The 19,284-nt window shown below is 38.0% G+C and overlaps 1 protein-coding gene across 29 annotated transcripts in view; it reads left to right on the top strand.

Annotated features, from left to right (window-relative positions):
- Positions 1-19,284, top strand: part of DMD (dystrophin) — a 1,010,042-nt gene that overhangs the window by 966,063 nt on the left and 24,695 nt on the right. For 19 of the 29 annotated variants that reach the window (XM_083498278.1, XM_083498289.1, XM_083498288.1 and 16 more), the window contains 6 exons: positions 6,021-6,187; positions 7,973-8,084; positions 9,129-9,265; positions 10,177-10,215; positions 16,396-16,461; positions 17,369-17,434. In XM_083498278.1, coding sequence (XP_083354404.1) covers positions 6,021-6,187; positions 7,973-8,084; positions 9,129-9,265; positions 10,177-10,215; positions 16,396-16,461; positions 17,369-17,434 — 587 coding nt within the window. The remainder of the gene's footprint in view (positions 1-6,020; positions 6,188-7,972; positions 8,085-9,128; positions 9,266-10,176; positions 10,216-16,395; positions 16,462-17,368; positions 17,435-19,284) is intronic. The other 10 variants (XM_083498284.1, XM_083498282.1, XM_083498285.1 and 7 more) reach the window with 2 other exon arrangements.

Genomic DNA, 19,284 nt, shown 5'->3' with positions numbered 1-19,284 from the left:
GGGGAAGGTCGAGCTTCCCCCGACCCCAGCCCCCAAACAGGCAGCTCTCTGCAAGCAGCGGGAGCGGTCCCGCTGCTTGCGGAGAGGTCCGCGAAGCCTGGGCGCGCTGATCTCAGCGCGCGCAGGCTTTGGCATGCTGGCAGCTCTCCACAAGCAGCGGGAGCGGTCCCGCTGCTTGCGGAGAGGTCCGCGAAGCCTGGAGAGCGTGAGGGGTCGGTGCGCACCGACCCCTCTCACTCTCCAGGGTTCAGTGAAAGCCTGCATTCGCACCATAGGACGCACACACATTTCCCCTTCATTTTTGGAGGGGAAAAAGTGCGTCCTATGGTGCGAAAAATACGGTACTTCAGAGACATCTGAACTTAAAAAAACATTTCAGAAGAGCCCTCTTCAGAAACATCACTATTTGAGAAGTGAGCAGTAGGGAAAGGGACTTGTCTCAAAAGTTCTGGATTCCTTTTTTGACATGTCCACCATTGTTTGTTTTTGCTGAATATTATACAAAGGTTGTTTGTTTGCTGCTTTTAGTGAGTTTATTACCTTTTTGTTTTTTTTATCTTTAAATGCTGTATATTTTGAATTGCATTTCATTGGTTATGATCGTGTTGTTTGAAATTTCTTCAGCATGTATTTGCAATATTGAAAATATTTGTGCACTATGCATTTTCTCTCTCTCTCTCTCTCTCTCTCACACACACACACCCACACACACACCCACACACACCCACACACCTCTTCACAAATTTAACACAAGGACTTTTCATTATTAATGGGAATTGACTGGAAGTGAGGTTTTTATGCTGATAACATCCCTGGTAATAATTTGCAGTGATTTCAGAGAGAATGAGAGAGAGAGAACCAGCAGCAAATGTACTGTATCAGAATCTGTTCTCCTGGTCTCAGTGGCTTAGGCATGCTGGCAACAACCTTGTCTGTCATGCACAGCAGCACAAAAATGTAATGTTTACTGTACCAGGAGATAACAAGGGGTGGTGAGGAAATGTCCCTGATCTTTGTTTGAAATGCAAGTCCTTGGAAGTAGCGGGGGAGGGAAGTCTTGTTCTGTCAACATGCATGTGCTCACAGCACTGGTGTTTGTAATAATCCCTTCAACTGCAGCAAAAATGCTACAACTGCTTCAAGTGCATTCTTTCTCTGTAAGGAATGAGGTGGCTTTAATAAAAAACTTTGCCACTTTGAAATTATTTTTCTTTCCACAAGCTTGAGGACTCATGCAGCGCCTAGGTTACAAACATTAAAAAAGGATGTACAAAGAGTAGCTCTTGGGAGAAAATGAGGCTTCATGTGGAATATAAAATAGAACTTGACTTTGCTTATTCATTTATTTAGTTCTCTTTCTTTCATCCCCCCCATAACACACAAAAAGCTGTGGCAATAACAACAGTTTAAGGGCAAAGGTGCAATAAAAAGAGAGGACTATATATAGGAATGGGAATATACCTCATGTCTGTTGAACCCTGTCTTTTGAATGTCAGCTAAAAGATAGACTTCTAGAGAAATATAGTGTTTATGCTGTTCAAACTTGGCACACAGGTGGTGCAGATGAGAGACTGTTGTTTTCAGCCCTGTAGTGGAACATGGTGAAAAAGACATTTCCTGAAATGTGGCTTATCTTACATCATGCTCAGTGGTAGATCCCAGGCTTTTCAGGTCACTGGCCCTGATTTTAAACACTGCCTAAACACAGCTACAGTCTAACCAGATTTCTGGTTTCCTTAGACCTACTTTCCCCTATTTATAGACTCAGAAGCAGCATTCTGTAAGGTAGTTTCACTATTACAACAGTGTTGTGTTTTCCTTTTACAATGCAAACTTGTATGCTTCAGAATACTTAGCTAGATGAACCAATTGTCTCATTCATAATTTTATTTGTATGCTGCTTTTCCATTATAAAATCATACTCAAAGTTGAACACATTTCAAGATCAAACACTTCAAAACAATTTCATTGTAACATAATAAAACAACAAAGTAGCAAATATAACATCACCCAAAATGACAGAAACATTCCAGTATTATAAATATTGATTACATTAACAACATCCAACAGCAAAAATGTAACAGGAGTGTGACAGTTTCACCTTTGTTGTAGAAATAGATATTTGGACAGAACTAGCAGATAGAAAGGAAGTCTGCTTTGCATCAACTACACTGCCAATATTTATCATTTTTAAGTCTTGGTTATCCTATATGTAGTAATATACCAATACCTTATTTAAGGTAGATACAAGCCTCTGGGCATTGCTTTTTTTAAAAGAGCACTTTACCAATGTAAATTTGAATCTCAGATTTTTTAAATAGTTTTAGTGTAATGTAGATTGAAATTAGGGACGCAGGTGGAACTGTGGTCTAAACCACTGAGCCTAGGGCTTGCCGATCGGAAGGTCGGCAGTTTGAATCCCCGCGACAGGGTGAGCTCCCATTGCTTGGTTCCAGCTCCTGCCCACCTAGCACTTTGAAAGCACGTCAAAGTGCAAGTAGATAAATAGGTACTGCTCCGGCGGGAAGGTAAATGGCATTTCCGTGCACTGCTCTGGTTCGCCAGAAGAGGCTTAGTCATGCTGGCCACATGACCCGGAAAAGCTCTGCAGACAAATGTCTGCTCCCTCGGCCAGTAAAGCGAGATGAGCACCACAACCCCAGAGTCGTTTGCGACTGGACTTAACTGTCAGGAGTCCTTTACCTTTCTTTTAGATTGAAATTATTAGTATAAACTTATTTTTTTTTCCATGGTTGACCATGGGACCTAAAAAAAAAGAGGATAAACTTCAAACTATGCTGTTATCCTGATCTCTATCCATGTTTAAATGTATGAAAATGAACCAGAACTTTGAGGGGGAGCAATATACTAATAGATAATTGAGGGCAGAAAAGAGAATAGGCTTTATAGCTAAAAAATGGAGGCAAGCACAGTCTTGGTGAGTGGTTGCATGGTTAACTTTTGTGATCTACTAAGATAATTTGATACAATTTTCTTGAAATCGGGAATTAACAAAATAGGAGGTAAAGCAGACATATGTTACATTTTTTAGAAGACAGTTTTTCCTTTTCTTTTTAGCATTACATAACATAATGGTGAATATCCAGCTTTCCTCTCCAAATGTTTCTTGGCATATGAATTCAAAAAAATCCCAACAAAAAACAACAGATGTTTAGAATTTAATAGGAATTTGAATATTAGATGTAACAAATTGTTATTTGCAAACTGGGAAATGCACTGTTAACTTTGTTCTATGATTTACAGTTTTATTGTGGCAGTTGCACAGAAATATTTTAACAAGGGGGGGGGGAATCTTCACAGTTTGCTTTTGTTGTAGATTCTTCCCTTATGTAAAACCCTTGGTTACACTCTGGCTGGATTTAGAGATGATTAAATAAATTGTAACAGCAGCTCAGGGAACAGTCAAGAACTATATGTCCTTTACTGTCTGACCCTGACAAGCTTTTCTCAATATGGCTTTAAATCTTCATGTAATATACTTCAGTACTAGTTTTGGTGCAGTTTAATGCAGTTAATCTCCAACAGAAGAGATTGTAGATAGTATAGATGTAGTGATCAGATAGACAGCTGTCAAAACTGATAGCAGCCAACAAAATTAAAATAGATGTTCAGAAGCTGGAGAACTGAAACATACTTTGCATATGACAGGAGCCATTTCATCCATTCACTGTATTCCCATGTAAACTGAAAGCATCTGCAAATGGAGAGGTGAATGCTTTGAGCTGTTCATTCTTATTCTGTCTACAGTTGACACACTGCAGCATTTCAGTACAGACTCCATCTTTTTCATTCCAGAAATGGCATGTAAAAGGCTTGTTTGTGTACGTGTGTGCATAAGGTGAACTCAAATAACCAGAGCAGCTTATTGAAGATCATTATCTAGCTAGTAACAGCACCAATTAAATCTTCACATGGCAATAAACAAGATAGCTCACCCACTAGAATTGCCTAATCAAAAACATTCTAGTTGTTGTTTTTGCAAACAAACACACACACGAGTCCTCAGTAAATTTGTTTGGCTTTCTGCAAAGTTTTGAAATGATGAAATATGTGCAAGTATTCAAATATATAAATTAAAATTAATACAGTACAACTTTAAAAAAGGAAAGAATTCCTCAGTGAATTGTATTTATGTGCCTCCCATTTACAGTAGTTATGACTATCTGCAGTACTGCCTCTTATAGATTTTCACTTTGTTCTGTTTAAATTCTAATCTCTCCCCCTTGTCCCTCTGTCCTCATATTGCTATTTGCAAACAGACATAGAACCATGCAGGGATAATTAAGAGATGGCTATGGACAAATGGCTGGATGCTTACTCAGATAGATATTGTGTAAATAGTCCCTGAGAGATGTGATGTCTCTACCCTTGTGGGCCCATGGCAATGCATAAACCTCATAGATATTTGAATTGTCTTTGTAAAGTTTACTATCTGTGCACCTTTCAGAAAAGTTTACTGAATTAGCATATATAACAAGTAATAGCAACCAAAAAATCTTTTTTTGCAGATTAATGCACTGTTTTAGGTCACAGTTTATGCCATCCATTATTTTCTTATCGCAGTTCTGTTTCATTTTATGTTTACAATTATTGGCAGAAAGATAGAACTTTATAGGATGTGTGTGATCACTGCTCCTTGTCATATCTTCTGTCTTAAAACACTGTAGATATTTACTATTATTTTTGCAAATAAAATTATTTGAACTCCTTGACAAGTCAGCATTCTTATCTGCTTGCTTTGGGAGTGTTAACTTCACCAGTCTCATTTCGGATCAAGTAGCCAGTAGGTTTCAACTTAGAAATGTGTCACAATTTACATTTATTTGATCTGAGGGCTTAAAAATAAGTATGATAGAGAAGACAGTGTATACTTATGGCTGGACATAGATGGCTATTAAGAAACTAAAATAATTCTGAGGGCTTTTCAGGAGTGAGAGAGAAGCCCTAAAGTACTTAATTTGTATTCTTCCTTGATGAAATTAAGATTAAGGTGGATGGATAGTGACTAAAGAAGAAAGACTTTCTGAAAGTAAAGGAAGCCAAGATGACATGTATAGGTTGCAAATGAGGTTTTAAATGTATTAGTAAGGGGGAAGAAATGGAATTGGTTTGCAAAATGATATTTATTACTGAAACAGGAGAAAGAATTAAGTAGTCCTTATATACTCTTCAGAATAATTCAGAAAAGAAGACACTGATCCTAGATGCATGTGTATGCTGAGATTTAAGTGGAAGGAGAAAATGTTAAGGACACAATGAGCTATTTCATTTAGCACCAAGAAAAAAGAGCTAAAAGTTGGTTTCAAGGGCAACAGTAAAGTCTGTATTAGTTTGCAACTGACCTTAGAAACTGAGAACAGTGATATCACGGGGGGGGGGGGGACACATCGGAATACATGATGGAAGACAAAAACTCATCTCTTGATGCAGGTTTACAAAATATACCTACGCAAAATACCTTATGTCTGATGAAGGACAACGCTTCACATCCTGACAGAAAATGTATTTCAAAACCAATGTTTTATTTCCTGGAACTTTATAGGGATGAATTGAAAGGAGGGAGTGTCATCTGATTTTCCCTGCAAATGCTTCCCTATGCTGTTTTTAGCTGTTGCTCCTCCACCATCAGGGTTCAAAAAAAACAACAACCCCCCAGTTGATGGAAGATTTCCATGGAAGAATTCATGGATATCGGAAGGGTTCTAGTAGATCCTCTTTTCACCTGCCAGTTCTCCCTTACAAATGCCCCCCACCCACATTTATGGTTGGTTGGTTGGTTGGTTGGTTGGTTAGTTAGTTAGTTAGTTAGTTAGTTAGTTTAGTTAGTTATAAAGGGAGGGAAGAGGAATATACACATATATGTGTGGGGGTGGGTGGAACAAATGTGTCACCATCTGAAAATTAGATGAAGGGAAATATACTTGGTTGGAAAGGGGGAAATTACTTGTAAAATGAAAGTTTTCCCTGTGTCCTGTAATGTAATCTCCTTTCTCTCATAGGCCAATAACAAACCTGAAATTGAGGCAGCCCTTTTTCTGGATTGGATGAGACTTGAACCACAGTCCATGGTATGGCTGCCAGTTTTACATAGGGTGGCTGCTGCTGAAACTGCCAAACACCAAGCCAAGTGCAACATCTGTAAGGAGTGTCCAATAATTGGATTCAGGTACAGTGTTATATTGCTGATTTTTACCAGATGAACTAAATGCATCATCAATTACTACTCTTTGTAGAGGTCATATATGAGCACTGAATCCTTCCTTCCAGCGTGTAATATGGGTGTGCAGAGAAGGCACTGTGTATTAATTTCCTCATCTCCTAAAGGCAGCCTCCTTAACAGAAATGCTTGTTTAATATTCCTTCTGTTCTGTAAAAGTAATCATGCTGTTTGGATACCTAAGACCATTAGAAGAACCATCTTGGATCAGACCAAGCTTTGATCTTATTCAGCACTTTGCTCCCCCAGTCACCAACTAGATACCTATCGAAAGCCCACAAGCAGGACATGAACATTTTTGTAAAACACGTAGTTGATAACTTGCTGGATACAAAAATGTTCCTAGAAGAAGTTGCTTAACATAAATGAAATAAAATCCTGCTGGAAAAACCATTGTGTAATGTCATTTTAAAAAATTAATGTGCTCAGTCTATAGTCTCCTTAAGAGACATGTCAACCCCGAATATGGAAATTCTATTGATGTGCTTAGAGACCTGGATCTCAACAGTGTGCTTACTATAGCAATGAATCTAAGCCAACGTCTTGCAAAGTAACTATGGATTGGTATACCCGTTAGGAATCTACTTTGCTGTTAAGTAAATACTATTTTCAGTTATGCTTAGACTTGTTTTATCACCTTTTCCCCTAATAACAGTTTTGTATGGTCCCTGCATTTTTCAATCTTAACATTGTTTTACCACTGAGCTCTTGACAAGGAGCATTTTGGAATTATGGTGTAAAGCTCAGATAGATTACTATGAGTGTGCTGCATCACATGAAATCAAGAGCACTTCCTTCTTGCTGGTACTTTTGTTTAATATACAGTGGTGCCTCACAAGATGAAAAGAATCCGTTCTGTGATTCTCTTCGTCTAGCGGTTTTTTCATCTTGCGAAGCAAGCCCATTGTCAGATTAGCGGATTAGCGCTATTAGCGGCTTTTAGCGGCTTATCTGCTTATCGGATCAGCTGATAAGCGGCTTAGCAGCTTAGCGGCTTAGAAAAAGGGGGGAAAGGAAAAAAAAACCCGCAGGAACTCGCAAGACATTTTCGTCTTGCGAAGCAAGCCCATAGGAGATTCGTTTTGCGAAGCACCTCCAAAACGGAAAACTCTTTCGTCTAGCGAGTTTTCCGTCTTGCGAGGCAATCGTCTTGCGGGGCACCACTGTAAAGTACTGGGTGGTTAAATGAAAGAATGTAAAAATAAAAAGTAAGCATTTATTTAATTTATATGACACCTCATAATTCTTGCAAGCATCCAACAGGATAAAAGGTTGCTTACTGCAATTAATTACTGCATTCTTATGTCATAATCTGTAGACTACAGAATATGGATTCACATTACCAAATCTAACATTTTCCCCACTATTACCATTGTTGGGCTGTGGCTAGACTGTCTTTATTTAGGAGAGACTGCAGCAAATTTACCAGCCTCAGCTGATGAAGGACAGAATTAAAACAATATTTTTAAAATCAAGTAAAAATACAGATGATAATAAATTAACAACAACAACAACATCCCAGCACCAGCCCTTTCCTAAAAAACAGCCAGTTTCTATAAGCTTGTTGAAATAAGGTCTTCACCTTCTGCTGGAAGGACGAGGATGGAGCCAGTCTAACTTCTCTAGGAGGGGAGTTCTTAAGTCTGAGTGTAGCCACTGAAAATGCTCTCCTACTTTACACCCGAAACAAAATTTGGTGCACGAGTGCTGAATTTGTATTTTCTTCTTCTCCAGGTACAGAAGTTTAAAGCACTTTAATTATGACATCTGCCAAAGCTGCTTCTTTTCTGGGCGAGTTGCAAAAGGTCATAAGATGCACTACCCAATGGTAGAATATTGTACACCGGTAAGTGACATCAGTGTTTCCTAATACAAATTCTGGAGAGAAGAGGAAGGGAAATCATTTGTTTGTGTAAGACAGTGGAGGCATTGTGCAGTATTCCTTTTTAAATTAAATCATCCTTCACAAAACTGTTTTTTAAAGCATGAATATCTTGCTATATCCAGTGAAAATAACAGGAATAAAGAATAATTGGAAGTTGCTAGTTATTATTTATATATTGCTGTGTCATAACAACTAAATCCATACTTTTCCAAGGTTGGCCAAAAGATGAAACTATGGTTCATTAAAGAATTCCTAGTTTATTGAAGCTTGTCATAACAGGACTGTGTGCACAGGCAAAAGGCTTATGTGTATCTCATCTTATGAATTCAAGAGAAATTCATCGAAATGTGGCCGATAAATAAAAATCAGTGGTATACACCAGCTTTTAATCAAAGTTCTCAAGTGCTTTATTCTATCTATCTCTTTCCGACTGTTTCTACTTGCTTCTTCCTAGCAAATGAACAAAATCTCCCTTAAAAACGAATGTAATATATAGAGCAGCATCTGTTTTGTAGAAGTGATTTTTTGTGTTACTTTGTTAATAAGGTCAATATAAAAATAAAAATCTGATAAACAATATATTTGATTATGGGGTGCATATTATTGAACATTACGAGAATACAGTTTCACTTTAAAAATGGAGATTATTCTCTTGCTACTTTTCTGTTCTGTTCCTACTGTGACACAGCAACCTCCTGTACTACCTATTTTGCTGTGTTGGTACATGCCACATACAAAATTATGGGTTATCACAGACCTGGCGAACTTGTTTTTTGTAAATATTTAATGTGTACATTAACAGCCTCATGTTCATGAATACATTTTTTTGAACAAATTTGCTGATATATTGCAAATCGCTAGATCATGGGAAGCCTATCATGCTCCTGAAGTAAGTTGTCATGCACTTTTAATCCATAATGGTAAATGTTTATGGTTTGGTGGAAGAGGCCAGTCAAATATTTGGATTTCTCCTGTAAAGTGATACCATTAATATGTTGCTTCCAGACTACTTCAGGAGAAGATGTTCGTGACTTTGCCAAGGTATTGAAAAACAAATTCCGAACAAAAAGATACTTTGCAAAACACCCAAGAATGGGCTACCTGCCTGTGCAAACAGTGTTGGAGGGAGACAACATGGAAACGTGAGTGAAGCAAATAAATAATTTTTTCATTTGTTAAGTTCTCTGAGCTGCCCAGTTGGCACCTGATCCCTTTACTTCCTAACTGCATAACGCCACTTTCATTTCTTTCATTTTTGTTTATTTTGGTTGAAAGTAATATACAAGCTGACGTTTCAATTGCTATAAGTTAAACTTGAACTAGTAAAAGAAAAATGCCTGTGAGCTTATTGATCGCATTGAAAGTGTTTAAAGTAGTTGTCATTTTGAAAGTATTTAAAGTGGTTGTCATTTTGTGGCCCTCCAGATGTTGCTGGACAACAGCTTTCATCATTGGGTTGATAGGGTTGGAGTCCAGCAACATCTGGGGGCCCACAGATTCTCCATCCCTAAGATAAGCAGAAGTCAACATTCATTGGCTTTCTCTTGATATGGAGAATACTTTTATCAGATATAGAACCGTCAGTCAGTAGAGCATGAAACTTAATTTCAGGGTTGTGAATTTGAGTCCCACATTGGGCAAAAAAATCCTGCATTGCAGGGCGTTGGACTAAATCGCCCTCTTGGTCCTTTCTAACTCTGTGATTCTATGAATTATTAATTTTGCTTAATTTTAAATTTATACTGTAAACTTCCTACATTTTTCCATATTTCTTCCCATAGAGATGATGACCCAAAAATTATGTCTTGAGTTTTTCTTTCCCTGTCATCTGCTAGTTAATAGTTACATGATTTAATAGCAATTGCACTACAGCTTGTTATCTCTCTCCTTCTCTTTAATATTTTATTTTGCATATTTTTGGCTGCTTTCCATGGACATTCATGTTGGTCTATTGGATTTTCCTGTTTTTGGGTTTCTTTTAAACTTTCTGTAATTATTTTGCTGCTAAGTTTTTTCTGCCTCTCTCTTCACCTCCTCATTTTTTGTCTTGCAGTCCTGTTACTCTGATCAACTTCTGGCCAGTAGATTCTGCGTGAGTACTTTTGCCAAAGTGTGCTGCTATTGCTTCTGCTGTTGCGTTCTCTCACTATTTGTTTTTAATTTCCGTTGAGTTTTGTTTTTTAACATATGTCCATTTCCCTCCTTCCTCCCCACCCGGTTAAAATTTAAAACAAAAATTTAGTCTAAATCAATGGAATGGTATACCAGTAGGGTTTCCTGCACTTCATTAAATGTACATGACACTGTATTCAAAGTTACAGTCCATCAAAACTGAATCGTATAAGTAGTCTAAGTTAACTTCTGATTTGGTTGCACAGTCCTACCTCATACGGAATCATGCGCATTAAATATCTGAATTTCTGGATTAAAGTAGGCATCGTTGGTTGGGAAGCAAGCAACTTTGAGATTTGATTATTGGTTTTTTGGAGGAAAAGGAAATATGCCATGGATCTTACTTTTAAGGTCATTATTTAACATTATGTACACACAGTTGCCCTAGTCCAGATGTATGTGTGATCAAATGCACATTTGGCTATCTGATACATGCATGCTCTCCCATTCATTTCAGTGGAGAAGCCAGATTGGCACCTATGGGTTTTGGGGGGGATCTGCCTTCAGTGTAAATGAATGGAGAGGAGCTTGTAGATGGGCAGTGTCTGTGCAGAAGTTCTGCTTCTGCCCTCCTAAGCAGTAACAAGATTCTGGTATATTGTAAGTGCAATTACAATGTATTATTGAGAATGAACAATATTTTTCAATATTGTCAGAGGTCTGGTTATGATCCATCCAACACAAAGCATATTCCAATATTTTGTTTCAGTGGCGAGCGTTCCCTGCGTGTAGATTCCTCCCACTGAAGCTTAATGGTACTTTCATTAACCTTATTCAATTTAGGATGAATTGTGCCTGAAGTTTCAGGAGCAAAGATACTATTATTTCTCAACAGAAATCTCTTATTAATTTAAGGCTGCATGAATTCACTGACAAGTTAGTTCAGTAATTGCAGATATGAATAACTATCCACTTTAGATAACTATCAGCTTGACATTGATGCTAACATAACTTTAAGATTGGTCTTATTTGTTTGTGCTACTTAATTCATATGTCTGCTAAATATTAGTGGAGGAAGCCTAAAATTAGTCTATGAACACTACTAAAGGGCTTCTGCCCTTTCCTTGCAAAAAGTGATTACTAAAATAAGCAGCTCTAGAACTACAATTAATTCACAGTATATATTTGGAACATACTGTTGTAAAGACTAACTGCATTCTCTTAGAAAGCAATCCTATAAATGTACCACTAAAGTAAGTTCTGTTGAATTCAGTGGGTTTACTCCCAGATAAATTGTCTGTGATTGCAGCATATAATATTAATGAATGAGCATCCTGGTTTTTGCTGCATGTATTTGAAGAGCTGTGTAGACTGAATGCCAGTACACACCTACTGCTAGGTCTGTGACCTGTTTTCTGTTGGATACTCAACTACAAGTGAATTAAGAATAGCTTACATTTTTAGTGGTGACATTAATTTTGGCTCGCCTTTCTAGTCAAACAAACACCTGTGGTCACCAGGGCCTGGCTTTGCACTGCTCCAGCAGCAAACCCCCCCCCCCACCTACCTTATAGGAAAGGGCCACAGGAAGGATGTTGGTTCAGTCACTGTGAGGCAAGGCACTTTGGGCACCTCAACATTTAAGTAGCGAAACACTCCTTAGATTTTCTTCAAACCTTGGAACTGGGGAGGGGGCTGGGATCACTTGAGGGCAGCAGGCTAGTGTAGCAAGTACAAGGCATGCCACATGACACTCATAGTTCTGGCCACTCCCCCTACCCCAGCATCTGTTGGCTAAGGCAGTTTCTTCACTCTGCCTCATCATAGGACTAGCCCAGGGGAGGAAGGCTGATCACTTGTTATTCTCTTAAGGATGGGGAGCAAAAATACGAGAGCCTCACAGCATTTTCATTTACAGATAGGTAGCCGTGTTGGTCTGCCATAGTCAAAATAAAAAATTCCTTCCAGTAGCACCTTAAAGACCAACTAAGTTAGTTCTTGGTATGAGCTTTCGTGTGCATGCACACTTCTTCAGATACACAGAATTTTCAGAATTTTCATTAAAATTCACGCAAAATAATTTTTGGCAGTTACTGTATATGACAGTTACAGTATATGCCTATGAAGACATAATTAAACTTCATTATTTTTTACACAACAAAACATAAAAAATATATTGGGCGAATGGCACCTGGCCTGCTGTCTGCATCCAGCCAGTCATTGTTTTCACCTAGCACATGCAACTGCGCAGGGACTTTGATTTAAAACTATGAACAAACTATTTATTTGCAGTTAGCAGGATAGAAGAGAAAATGAGCTGGAGACAACAGTTTAAAATAGATTTCAGTGGATTCATTCTGAACTAAAAGTTGGCTTACCCTTGATTTCTACTATTATTGTATCTCTCCTTTTAAATTAAAATGTCCGTATCAAACTACCTCTCTTTGTAGTCAGAGGCATCTCAGTACCTTGTTTCTTTTGTGGAATTTCCTGAGATGACACAGGTTCCTTCTGGCTTTTATTTCTGTCAGTTTAACATCCAGTACATAACTGTGTCAAGTCTACAATTTAATGGCACATGGTTGGCCAAGAAATAGCTTGTGAAACCCTGATTTGCATTGTTCAATTCCCCGATGATTTTCTTGTATGGCATTCAGTATTTCTATCCTTAGGTCTTGTTTTATGATTCCTTAATAATGAATATTATGTCCATTTAATTCCTTCATCTAGTTCTAATAAATACAAATATCATCAGACATTTCTTTCTGGCCATTCCAGAAAAAGGTTTCTAAAGGAACAGCAGAATTCTTAATATTTACAATCACTAGTGAAACTCCTTTAGTTTCAGAATGGAAAATAGCAGTGTTTAATCTGTGACACTGGTTCTCCTTTCTTCAGATATACACTCTGGCTAGAGTATCAGCAACTGAGATTTCTGCAGTCTTAAGTCATCTTTTGATTCTTAGACGTGCCTTATAAACTGCCTTCACTGGTTTTTTAAATCTGTTCCAAGAACTACTGTTTTTACACAGATGAAGTTGTGGGATATTATATATCCAAATACTATTGTGGATGTTTCTTTTTCTGCTTGGGCATAGTTCAGTTTGATAGTTTTTGGTGTTCTGAAAGCACATACAACAGGTGAGCCTTTCTACAGTACATTATTTAAACCTGTTGTACAAGCAACTGATTACGTGGTTACTGTTTTTTGTATTATAAATCTTCTAAATTGGTGTTTTTAGTAGTAGCTGCTTTAACTACTATGCTGACATCCAGTAAGATTCAACAGCTTCAACTGTTTGAGGAAGTATTTATAATATACCTGTTATTTAGTTTATATTTATAATCTGGTTTACTGTACCAATAAGTTTGGCTTACAGTGATTTGCAAGTTTTTAAAGACAGCACATAATCTTTTCTCAAAGGCAATTTTAGAAACCACTGTTCTGTGACCATTTGTGATAAAAACAACAACACACTATTCACATTCTGGAGCTGAGGAATCCAGTGTACCAGTGAATAAATAATGAGGCTTTTCTTCTGTTTCTGCTGATCTAAACCTTATCTTTGGCTTTGAACTTTGTTGTAGTTCAATAACTTTAAGCAAAATTATTACCCATTCCACATTTCCATCACTTTTCCAAGTGATGGATAGGAATTTATGCTATAGTCAATGTTTGTACAGCAAATCTTTACTAGATCTTCATATCTACTGAGGCACTTGTTTCTGTTTGGATCTTTCTCTAGTGCTAGGGCTTCCCTTGCCTAAATGTCCACACTTCATTGTTAAATCAGTGATGTGTCAGGGATGAGCTGAAGGATGGAGAGAACCCCCCAAAACCAGATTTAAGCATTTCTTATGAGACCCTTTATCTACCCCACTCAGCTCTATCTGTTCCTCTTCTATGTCTCTTCTCTTTGTTACATTATTGAAAATGTAGGGGGGGAAACATATTTTTTTAAAGCTTCACCTACAACATGAAGAAATAATGTTCACTGAAGCATATAATCCTCCTTATTTAATTGCTTGGAATTCAGTACTATTCAAATACTTGTGTACAGCTTTTTCAGAAGTTCAAACACCAAGCTTTGTTTTTGATTCACTGTTTTACAATAGAGTATCTGCTGCTTCAATTTTTTAATAAAAATGATATTAAAGGAGACTGAATTAGGCAATACAACATACTTTACTTAACACTGTACAAAACTTACTATTACTGATTTCCAAATGGAAGCCACTCCCATTTCCCCCCAGAACTGCTTCCCTCCTTCCTGGAATACTTGGTTCTTGCCCATCACTATGGGCATGTGAGACAAATCATCCCATTTCACTTCAAGAAGGGGGCAGTTCCGCAGCTTCAGCCCCTAACATGAAAGGGAAAGCTAGAATTCTTTCCACTGATACAAAAAGAAAACTTGAACTCTTTGAAATAGAGAGAACTATAGGCCACATGTAGGTTACATACTGGCAGAATTTGTAAACCTGTATTTGCTTACATATAAAACAAGAAAAGTTGCCCTAGAAGTAAAATATGCTTATTTATAATTTTGTAAAACAGTTTTGATTCTGTCTCTTCCTGCTGTAGTCTGGTTCTGAAGTGTCTGTCTGCTTTCTCCTAAAGCTATGAAATTTATGTAGAGAGGGAATAACAAATACTTACATTAAACAGGCAATTTAACTTATGAGAAAAAGAGGCATTGTTTGATGCAACTGAGTTCTGACAATTTAAAAAAACACGTGATGTGTCAGAGCAGTAAAATGCATGAAGTGTTGCTATTAAAATACTACCAAGCAATATTTTTAAAAATGACCTGGTCTATATTACAAAGTTATCTCATACAATGCAGTGGTGAGATCTGAAAGAACTATGTTAAATTGCATGTCAAACTTTTGTGTAAGGAAATTTGAGATGGCTGAGAATAGGTCTATCACTTCTCCTGGGGAAAAAACACCCTCTTGTTGTTATTGGGAAACATAGTTTTATACTATAGCTGGTTCCCCATATAAAACTAAAGTGAGAATAAATTTTATGAGTCTCTTAATAAAACCTGAGACTACCCCGAAATGCACAATTTTCCAATACTAAACGTACTGCAGGCCAACGATATTTTTAAAACAATGCCAATACTTCTGCAGAGGTCATTTACACACCTGGTTAAAAGAAAAAAAGTCTAATGATAGATTAATTCATCATACGAATGGCAAACAGAACTCAATAGCAGCACTGGCAAACCCCGGGGGGTGGGGAATATTCACCTGAAGCTATTCAGCGACATTATGAAGGATCTTTACCCCAACTGGATTTTGGCTTGAGAATTAAACAATACTGAGCCTGCTCTTGCAAAGAATCCCCATGGATGTGGCGGCAGCGATGGTAGAATGTTTGTTCATGCTTGAATAGTAATGGATTCAGAAGCATTAGTGTTCCTAATACTGGTACACAGATCTAAAACTTACATTGTGGCAATTACAAATGCACCCCAAGCACTTACACAACGTTTGGGTGTGTTTTTTTTATCCTCCTTTGAGCGTATTTGCTATATACAGCTTATACAGCACACTATATGCAGCACACTGAACAGGCTGCTGCAGTGTCAGGCTTTGAAACCCAATTCAGAGAACTGCAAGGGCAACTTCAGGATAGAAGCTCATCTCTACCCGCATTGAGCTCTTATCCTTCATCTTTCTGGGAAGGTACTCAATGCAAGGACCTCATCACCTTCCCTTTGATAATCTGTTTGGAGGAGCCCTTGGTATAAATTTGGAAATTTTCAGGTGTCTTTTCTTTGATGAACCAATATTGTAGACAGGAAATGCAGCTTAGAAAAAGAGCAAAACAAAGTCTGAACATAATACAGACTTGAACAGACTTTATGAGAAAACATAGCATTGGAAGAAAGTATGTTTATAGCAAATATTTTGCAAGAAGCTCTTCACATAATAGCAATTGTCTGGTTTTGAAAAACCCCCAAACTTTTGAAAGAGTCCATTTTCACTAAATGTTTTTTACAGGTAGGTTGAGGAAGCAAACAGATCACATGGGTTGCAACTCTTAAGTGTGGTGTTTCTTAGATGCAGTGAGGCCAATAACAACTCTGGTGGATTTTCTCTTTCTAAGGATTATTACTTGTGTGATTAATCAGTGTTTTCTGCCTTATAGGCCTGCTTCGTCCCCTCAGCTTTCACATGACGATACCCATTCACGTATTGAACATTATGCTAGCAGGTACGAGACGGGGACAAATCTTTGTTAGGCAAATCTTCCTTGAAACAATTATTAAATTATCACCATCATTAATTATATTTCTCCACCTTTTTCAAAAAGAGGACCAAGGCGATATGCAAAAAATTAAATATTGGAATTATAATGTCCAACACCACACAACTTTAACAAACGATGCTAGGGTTATTAAAAGCTCCAAGGATGGAGGGTATACATGTTTACTAACTTCTTCTAATCAGCTTGCCAACTAACTTGCATGCAGAATGACTGCATGATATTTAGAATGTACATACAACTCACTTAAAATAGGAATTGCCAAAGCATGCTCTTGCTTACATCTAACTCTGAGTTTGTGCTCAGAACTTCATTATACATTCTTTTTTCCAGAGGTATGCTTCAGTGGAATCCTGCAGTGACCATGTACTACAAAATAGCGATATCTGTCCAGGATGTGTCAATTTTAGTGCACGTATCAAAAGTGATACAGCTTAATAATACAGCTTCTGAATATTATAGGGGAGGAAAATGACTGCTTTGAAAAATAATCATACACTATTAGTATACCACACATTTGGAAGACTCATCTCATATATATCAGAGTAGAAGCTAAATTCTAATATTTACAGTTTTTTTCTGCCCCAGCGAGAGAAACATGAGTGGGTGCGTATAGCATAGTACAATGTAATCTTTTAAAGTGAAAAAAACTTAACTTTTTCTACATGTCATTTATAGTGAAAGCAATTAGTCTTAGATATGACTTCTGAGCAGCCTAACAACTAGTGCCAAGGGAAAGAACAGGGGTGTGGGTGCTATTATTTCAGAACCATTTGTGCTGATTGTTACAGTTATCTGTGTCACATTTTAAGGCAGACTACTTAGAGATATTTATGATATTTTCTTTTCTCTGTAGGCTAGCAGAAATGGAGAACACCAATGGGACGTACCTGAATGATAGCATTTCTCCTAATGAGAGCATGTAAGTGTGCCATCTCTATGAAATTATGGAAAACTTTATATTGCATATGTGATTTCAGATCTGTCGTAAGTTCTTAAAATTAAAATTCATAACAATGCTACACATTAGACAGTATTGCCAAACTAATGTCAAAAATCACATAAAGAATGCATATTTCAGTATTGTTTGTTTCAGGATTGCCACCATAAGCAACAACCCAATTGTTCTCACCAGACTTTGTCCTGGTTGAAGTCATGGGCTTGAGCAAACATAGGCTTCTATCCAACAGAGTTCTATTGTCACTAAGTGTGATAGGTAAAGAACTGCAAGTGGGAACCATTCTATTGCTTCCTCTGGAGAATAATGTGCATTACTCATGGTACAATTGACCAATTCAGAGGTTCACATGAATGCAGAAATTTCAACTCCTGGGGGCCTAACCCTTTTGGGGCCCGAAATATTTTGTGTGTGCCTCCAGTGTTCTAAAAGGTCAGGGCCAAGCACGGAGCCAAGCGTGGCGAGATTTCCGTGGCCAGCTCCTTTTCCTCCTCCTGCCCTGGAGGGGTAGGAGGGGAAAGCAGCCCCCAGCCAATGGCGGCAAGAGGAGGAGGACCTGCCGGCCATTGAAGCCATGTTGTCGCCATGTTCCTGGCTCCTCCACCATCCTGACATGATGTTGCCCTCCCCCATCTCCCTCACAAGTTGGCGCCTATGCATGAATGAGCTAATGGTTAAGCAATACATGTTCCCAGTTGGCTTTGCAGCACTTTTGCCTCTTTCTTATGTCTTCCTGCCTGCGGTATTCCCACAGATGTGTAAGCACAAAGACCAGGTGTAACTCTCCATGGATATGTGTTGTATTTCTGTCTTACTAGTTATTTTCTCCACAACTTAATCTTTATTGTGGTTTTATTTTAAAATAGCCAGTGTAAAATTTCATATAACCTAGTAATAAAAGGTGCACAAAATTACAACCTTGCATAAAACTCTGCTAAACTAATTTTCACAACAAATGCAAAGCAAAAATAGAGGAGCTGGCTGTAATCCAAGACAATGCTTTAATGATATGGCATATAGTGGCTTAACCTTGGTTACACATATGCAGTTTATTACGAAGGACACTAGGCTATTAGTTGCCAACACCTGTACAAAAACAACTGTTGCTTCCTTCTTGATTTCAAAATGCTTCACAGGTTGAATTTCTCTCTGCATGCATTTGTTAAAGTTGCAGGTGCCTTGTGTTAAAAAGGTACCAGTCATAAATGCCACCTTGCAGAGGTGTCTTCAGCAGTGATTCAATAACAGCCATACACTTATGAGCCAGTTGAAAAGCCTTAGGGCGGTGGGACAAACGAAGGCATAAGGAAAACCTGGACATGACATTTCTAATTTCTGGATAGAATAGTATGCAGTTGGGGTGAAGAGGAACAGGAAAACAAAAACAAGTGAGGGAAAATTCACTTATACACAAGATCACATCATATTACATTGTATTCAAAATGGAAGAATGAACTGCTCCTCTGGTGAAGTGCATGCCAGCTGCTCTGTATTTAGGCTATAGGAGACCCTGAATATCACTGGGAAGCTGGAGGCTCCAGAACATCCCTACCTAGACAATACTGTTGACCCAAGAGGTAGGAATCTTGACCTCCCAAACGGGGGTGCTAGGGGTCCTGGGAACTCAGTTTAGATAAGATTATCTTGACAGCAGCTGAAGATTTCATTCTACCTATTTGCTATTGCTCATACTCATCCATAACAAATTATCTACCTCTTTTCTCAGACAGATGGCACGAAGCAACTGATTTGACCACTTTGCTGATATGCCACTTTCTCCCTTCTGCCTAAATTTTAGCAGAATGTACCTAATA

This window comes from Podarcis liolepis (genome assembly GCF_965112155.1).
Source record: "Podarcis liolepis genome assembly, chromosome: 4".
Taxonomy (NCBI): Eukaryota; Metazoa; Chordata; class Lepidosauria; order Squamata; family Lacertidae; genus Podarcis; species Podarcis liolepis.
This window is presented reverse-complemented; position numbering and strand designations above follow the sequence as displayed.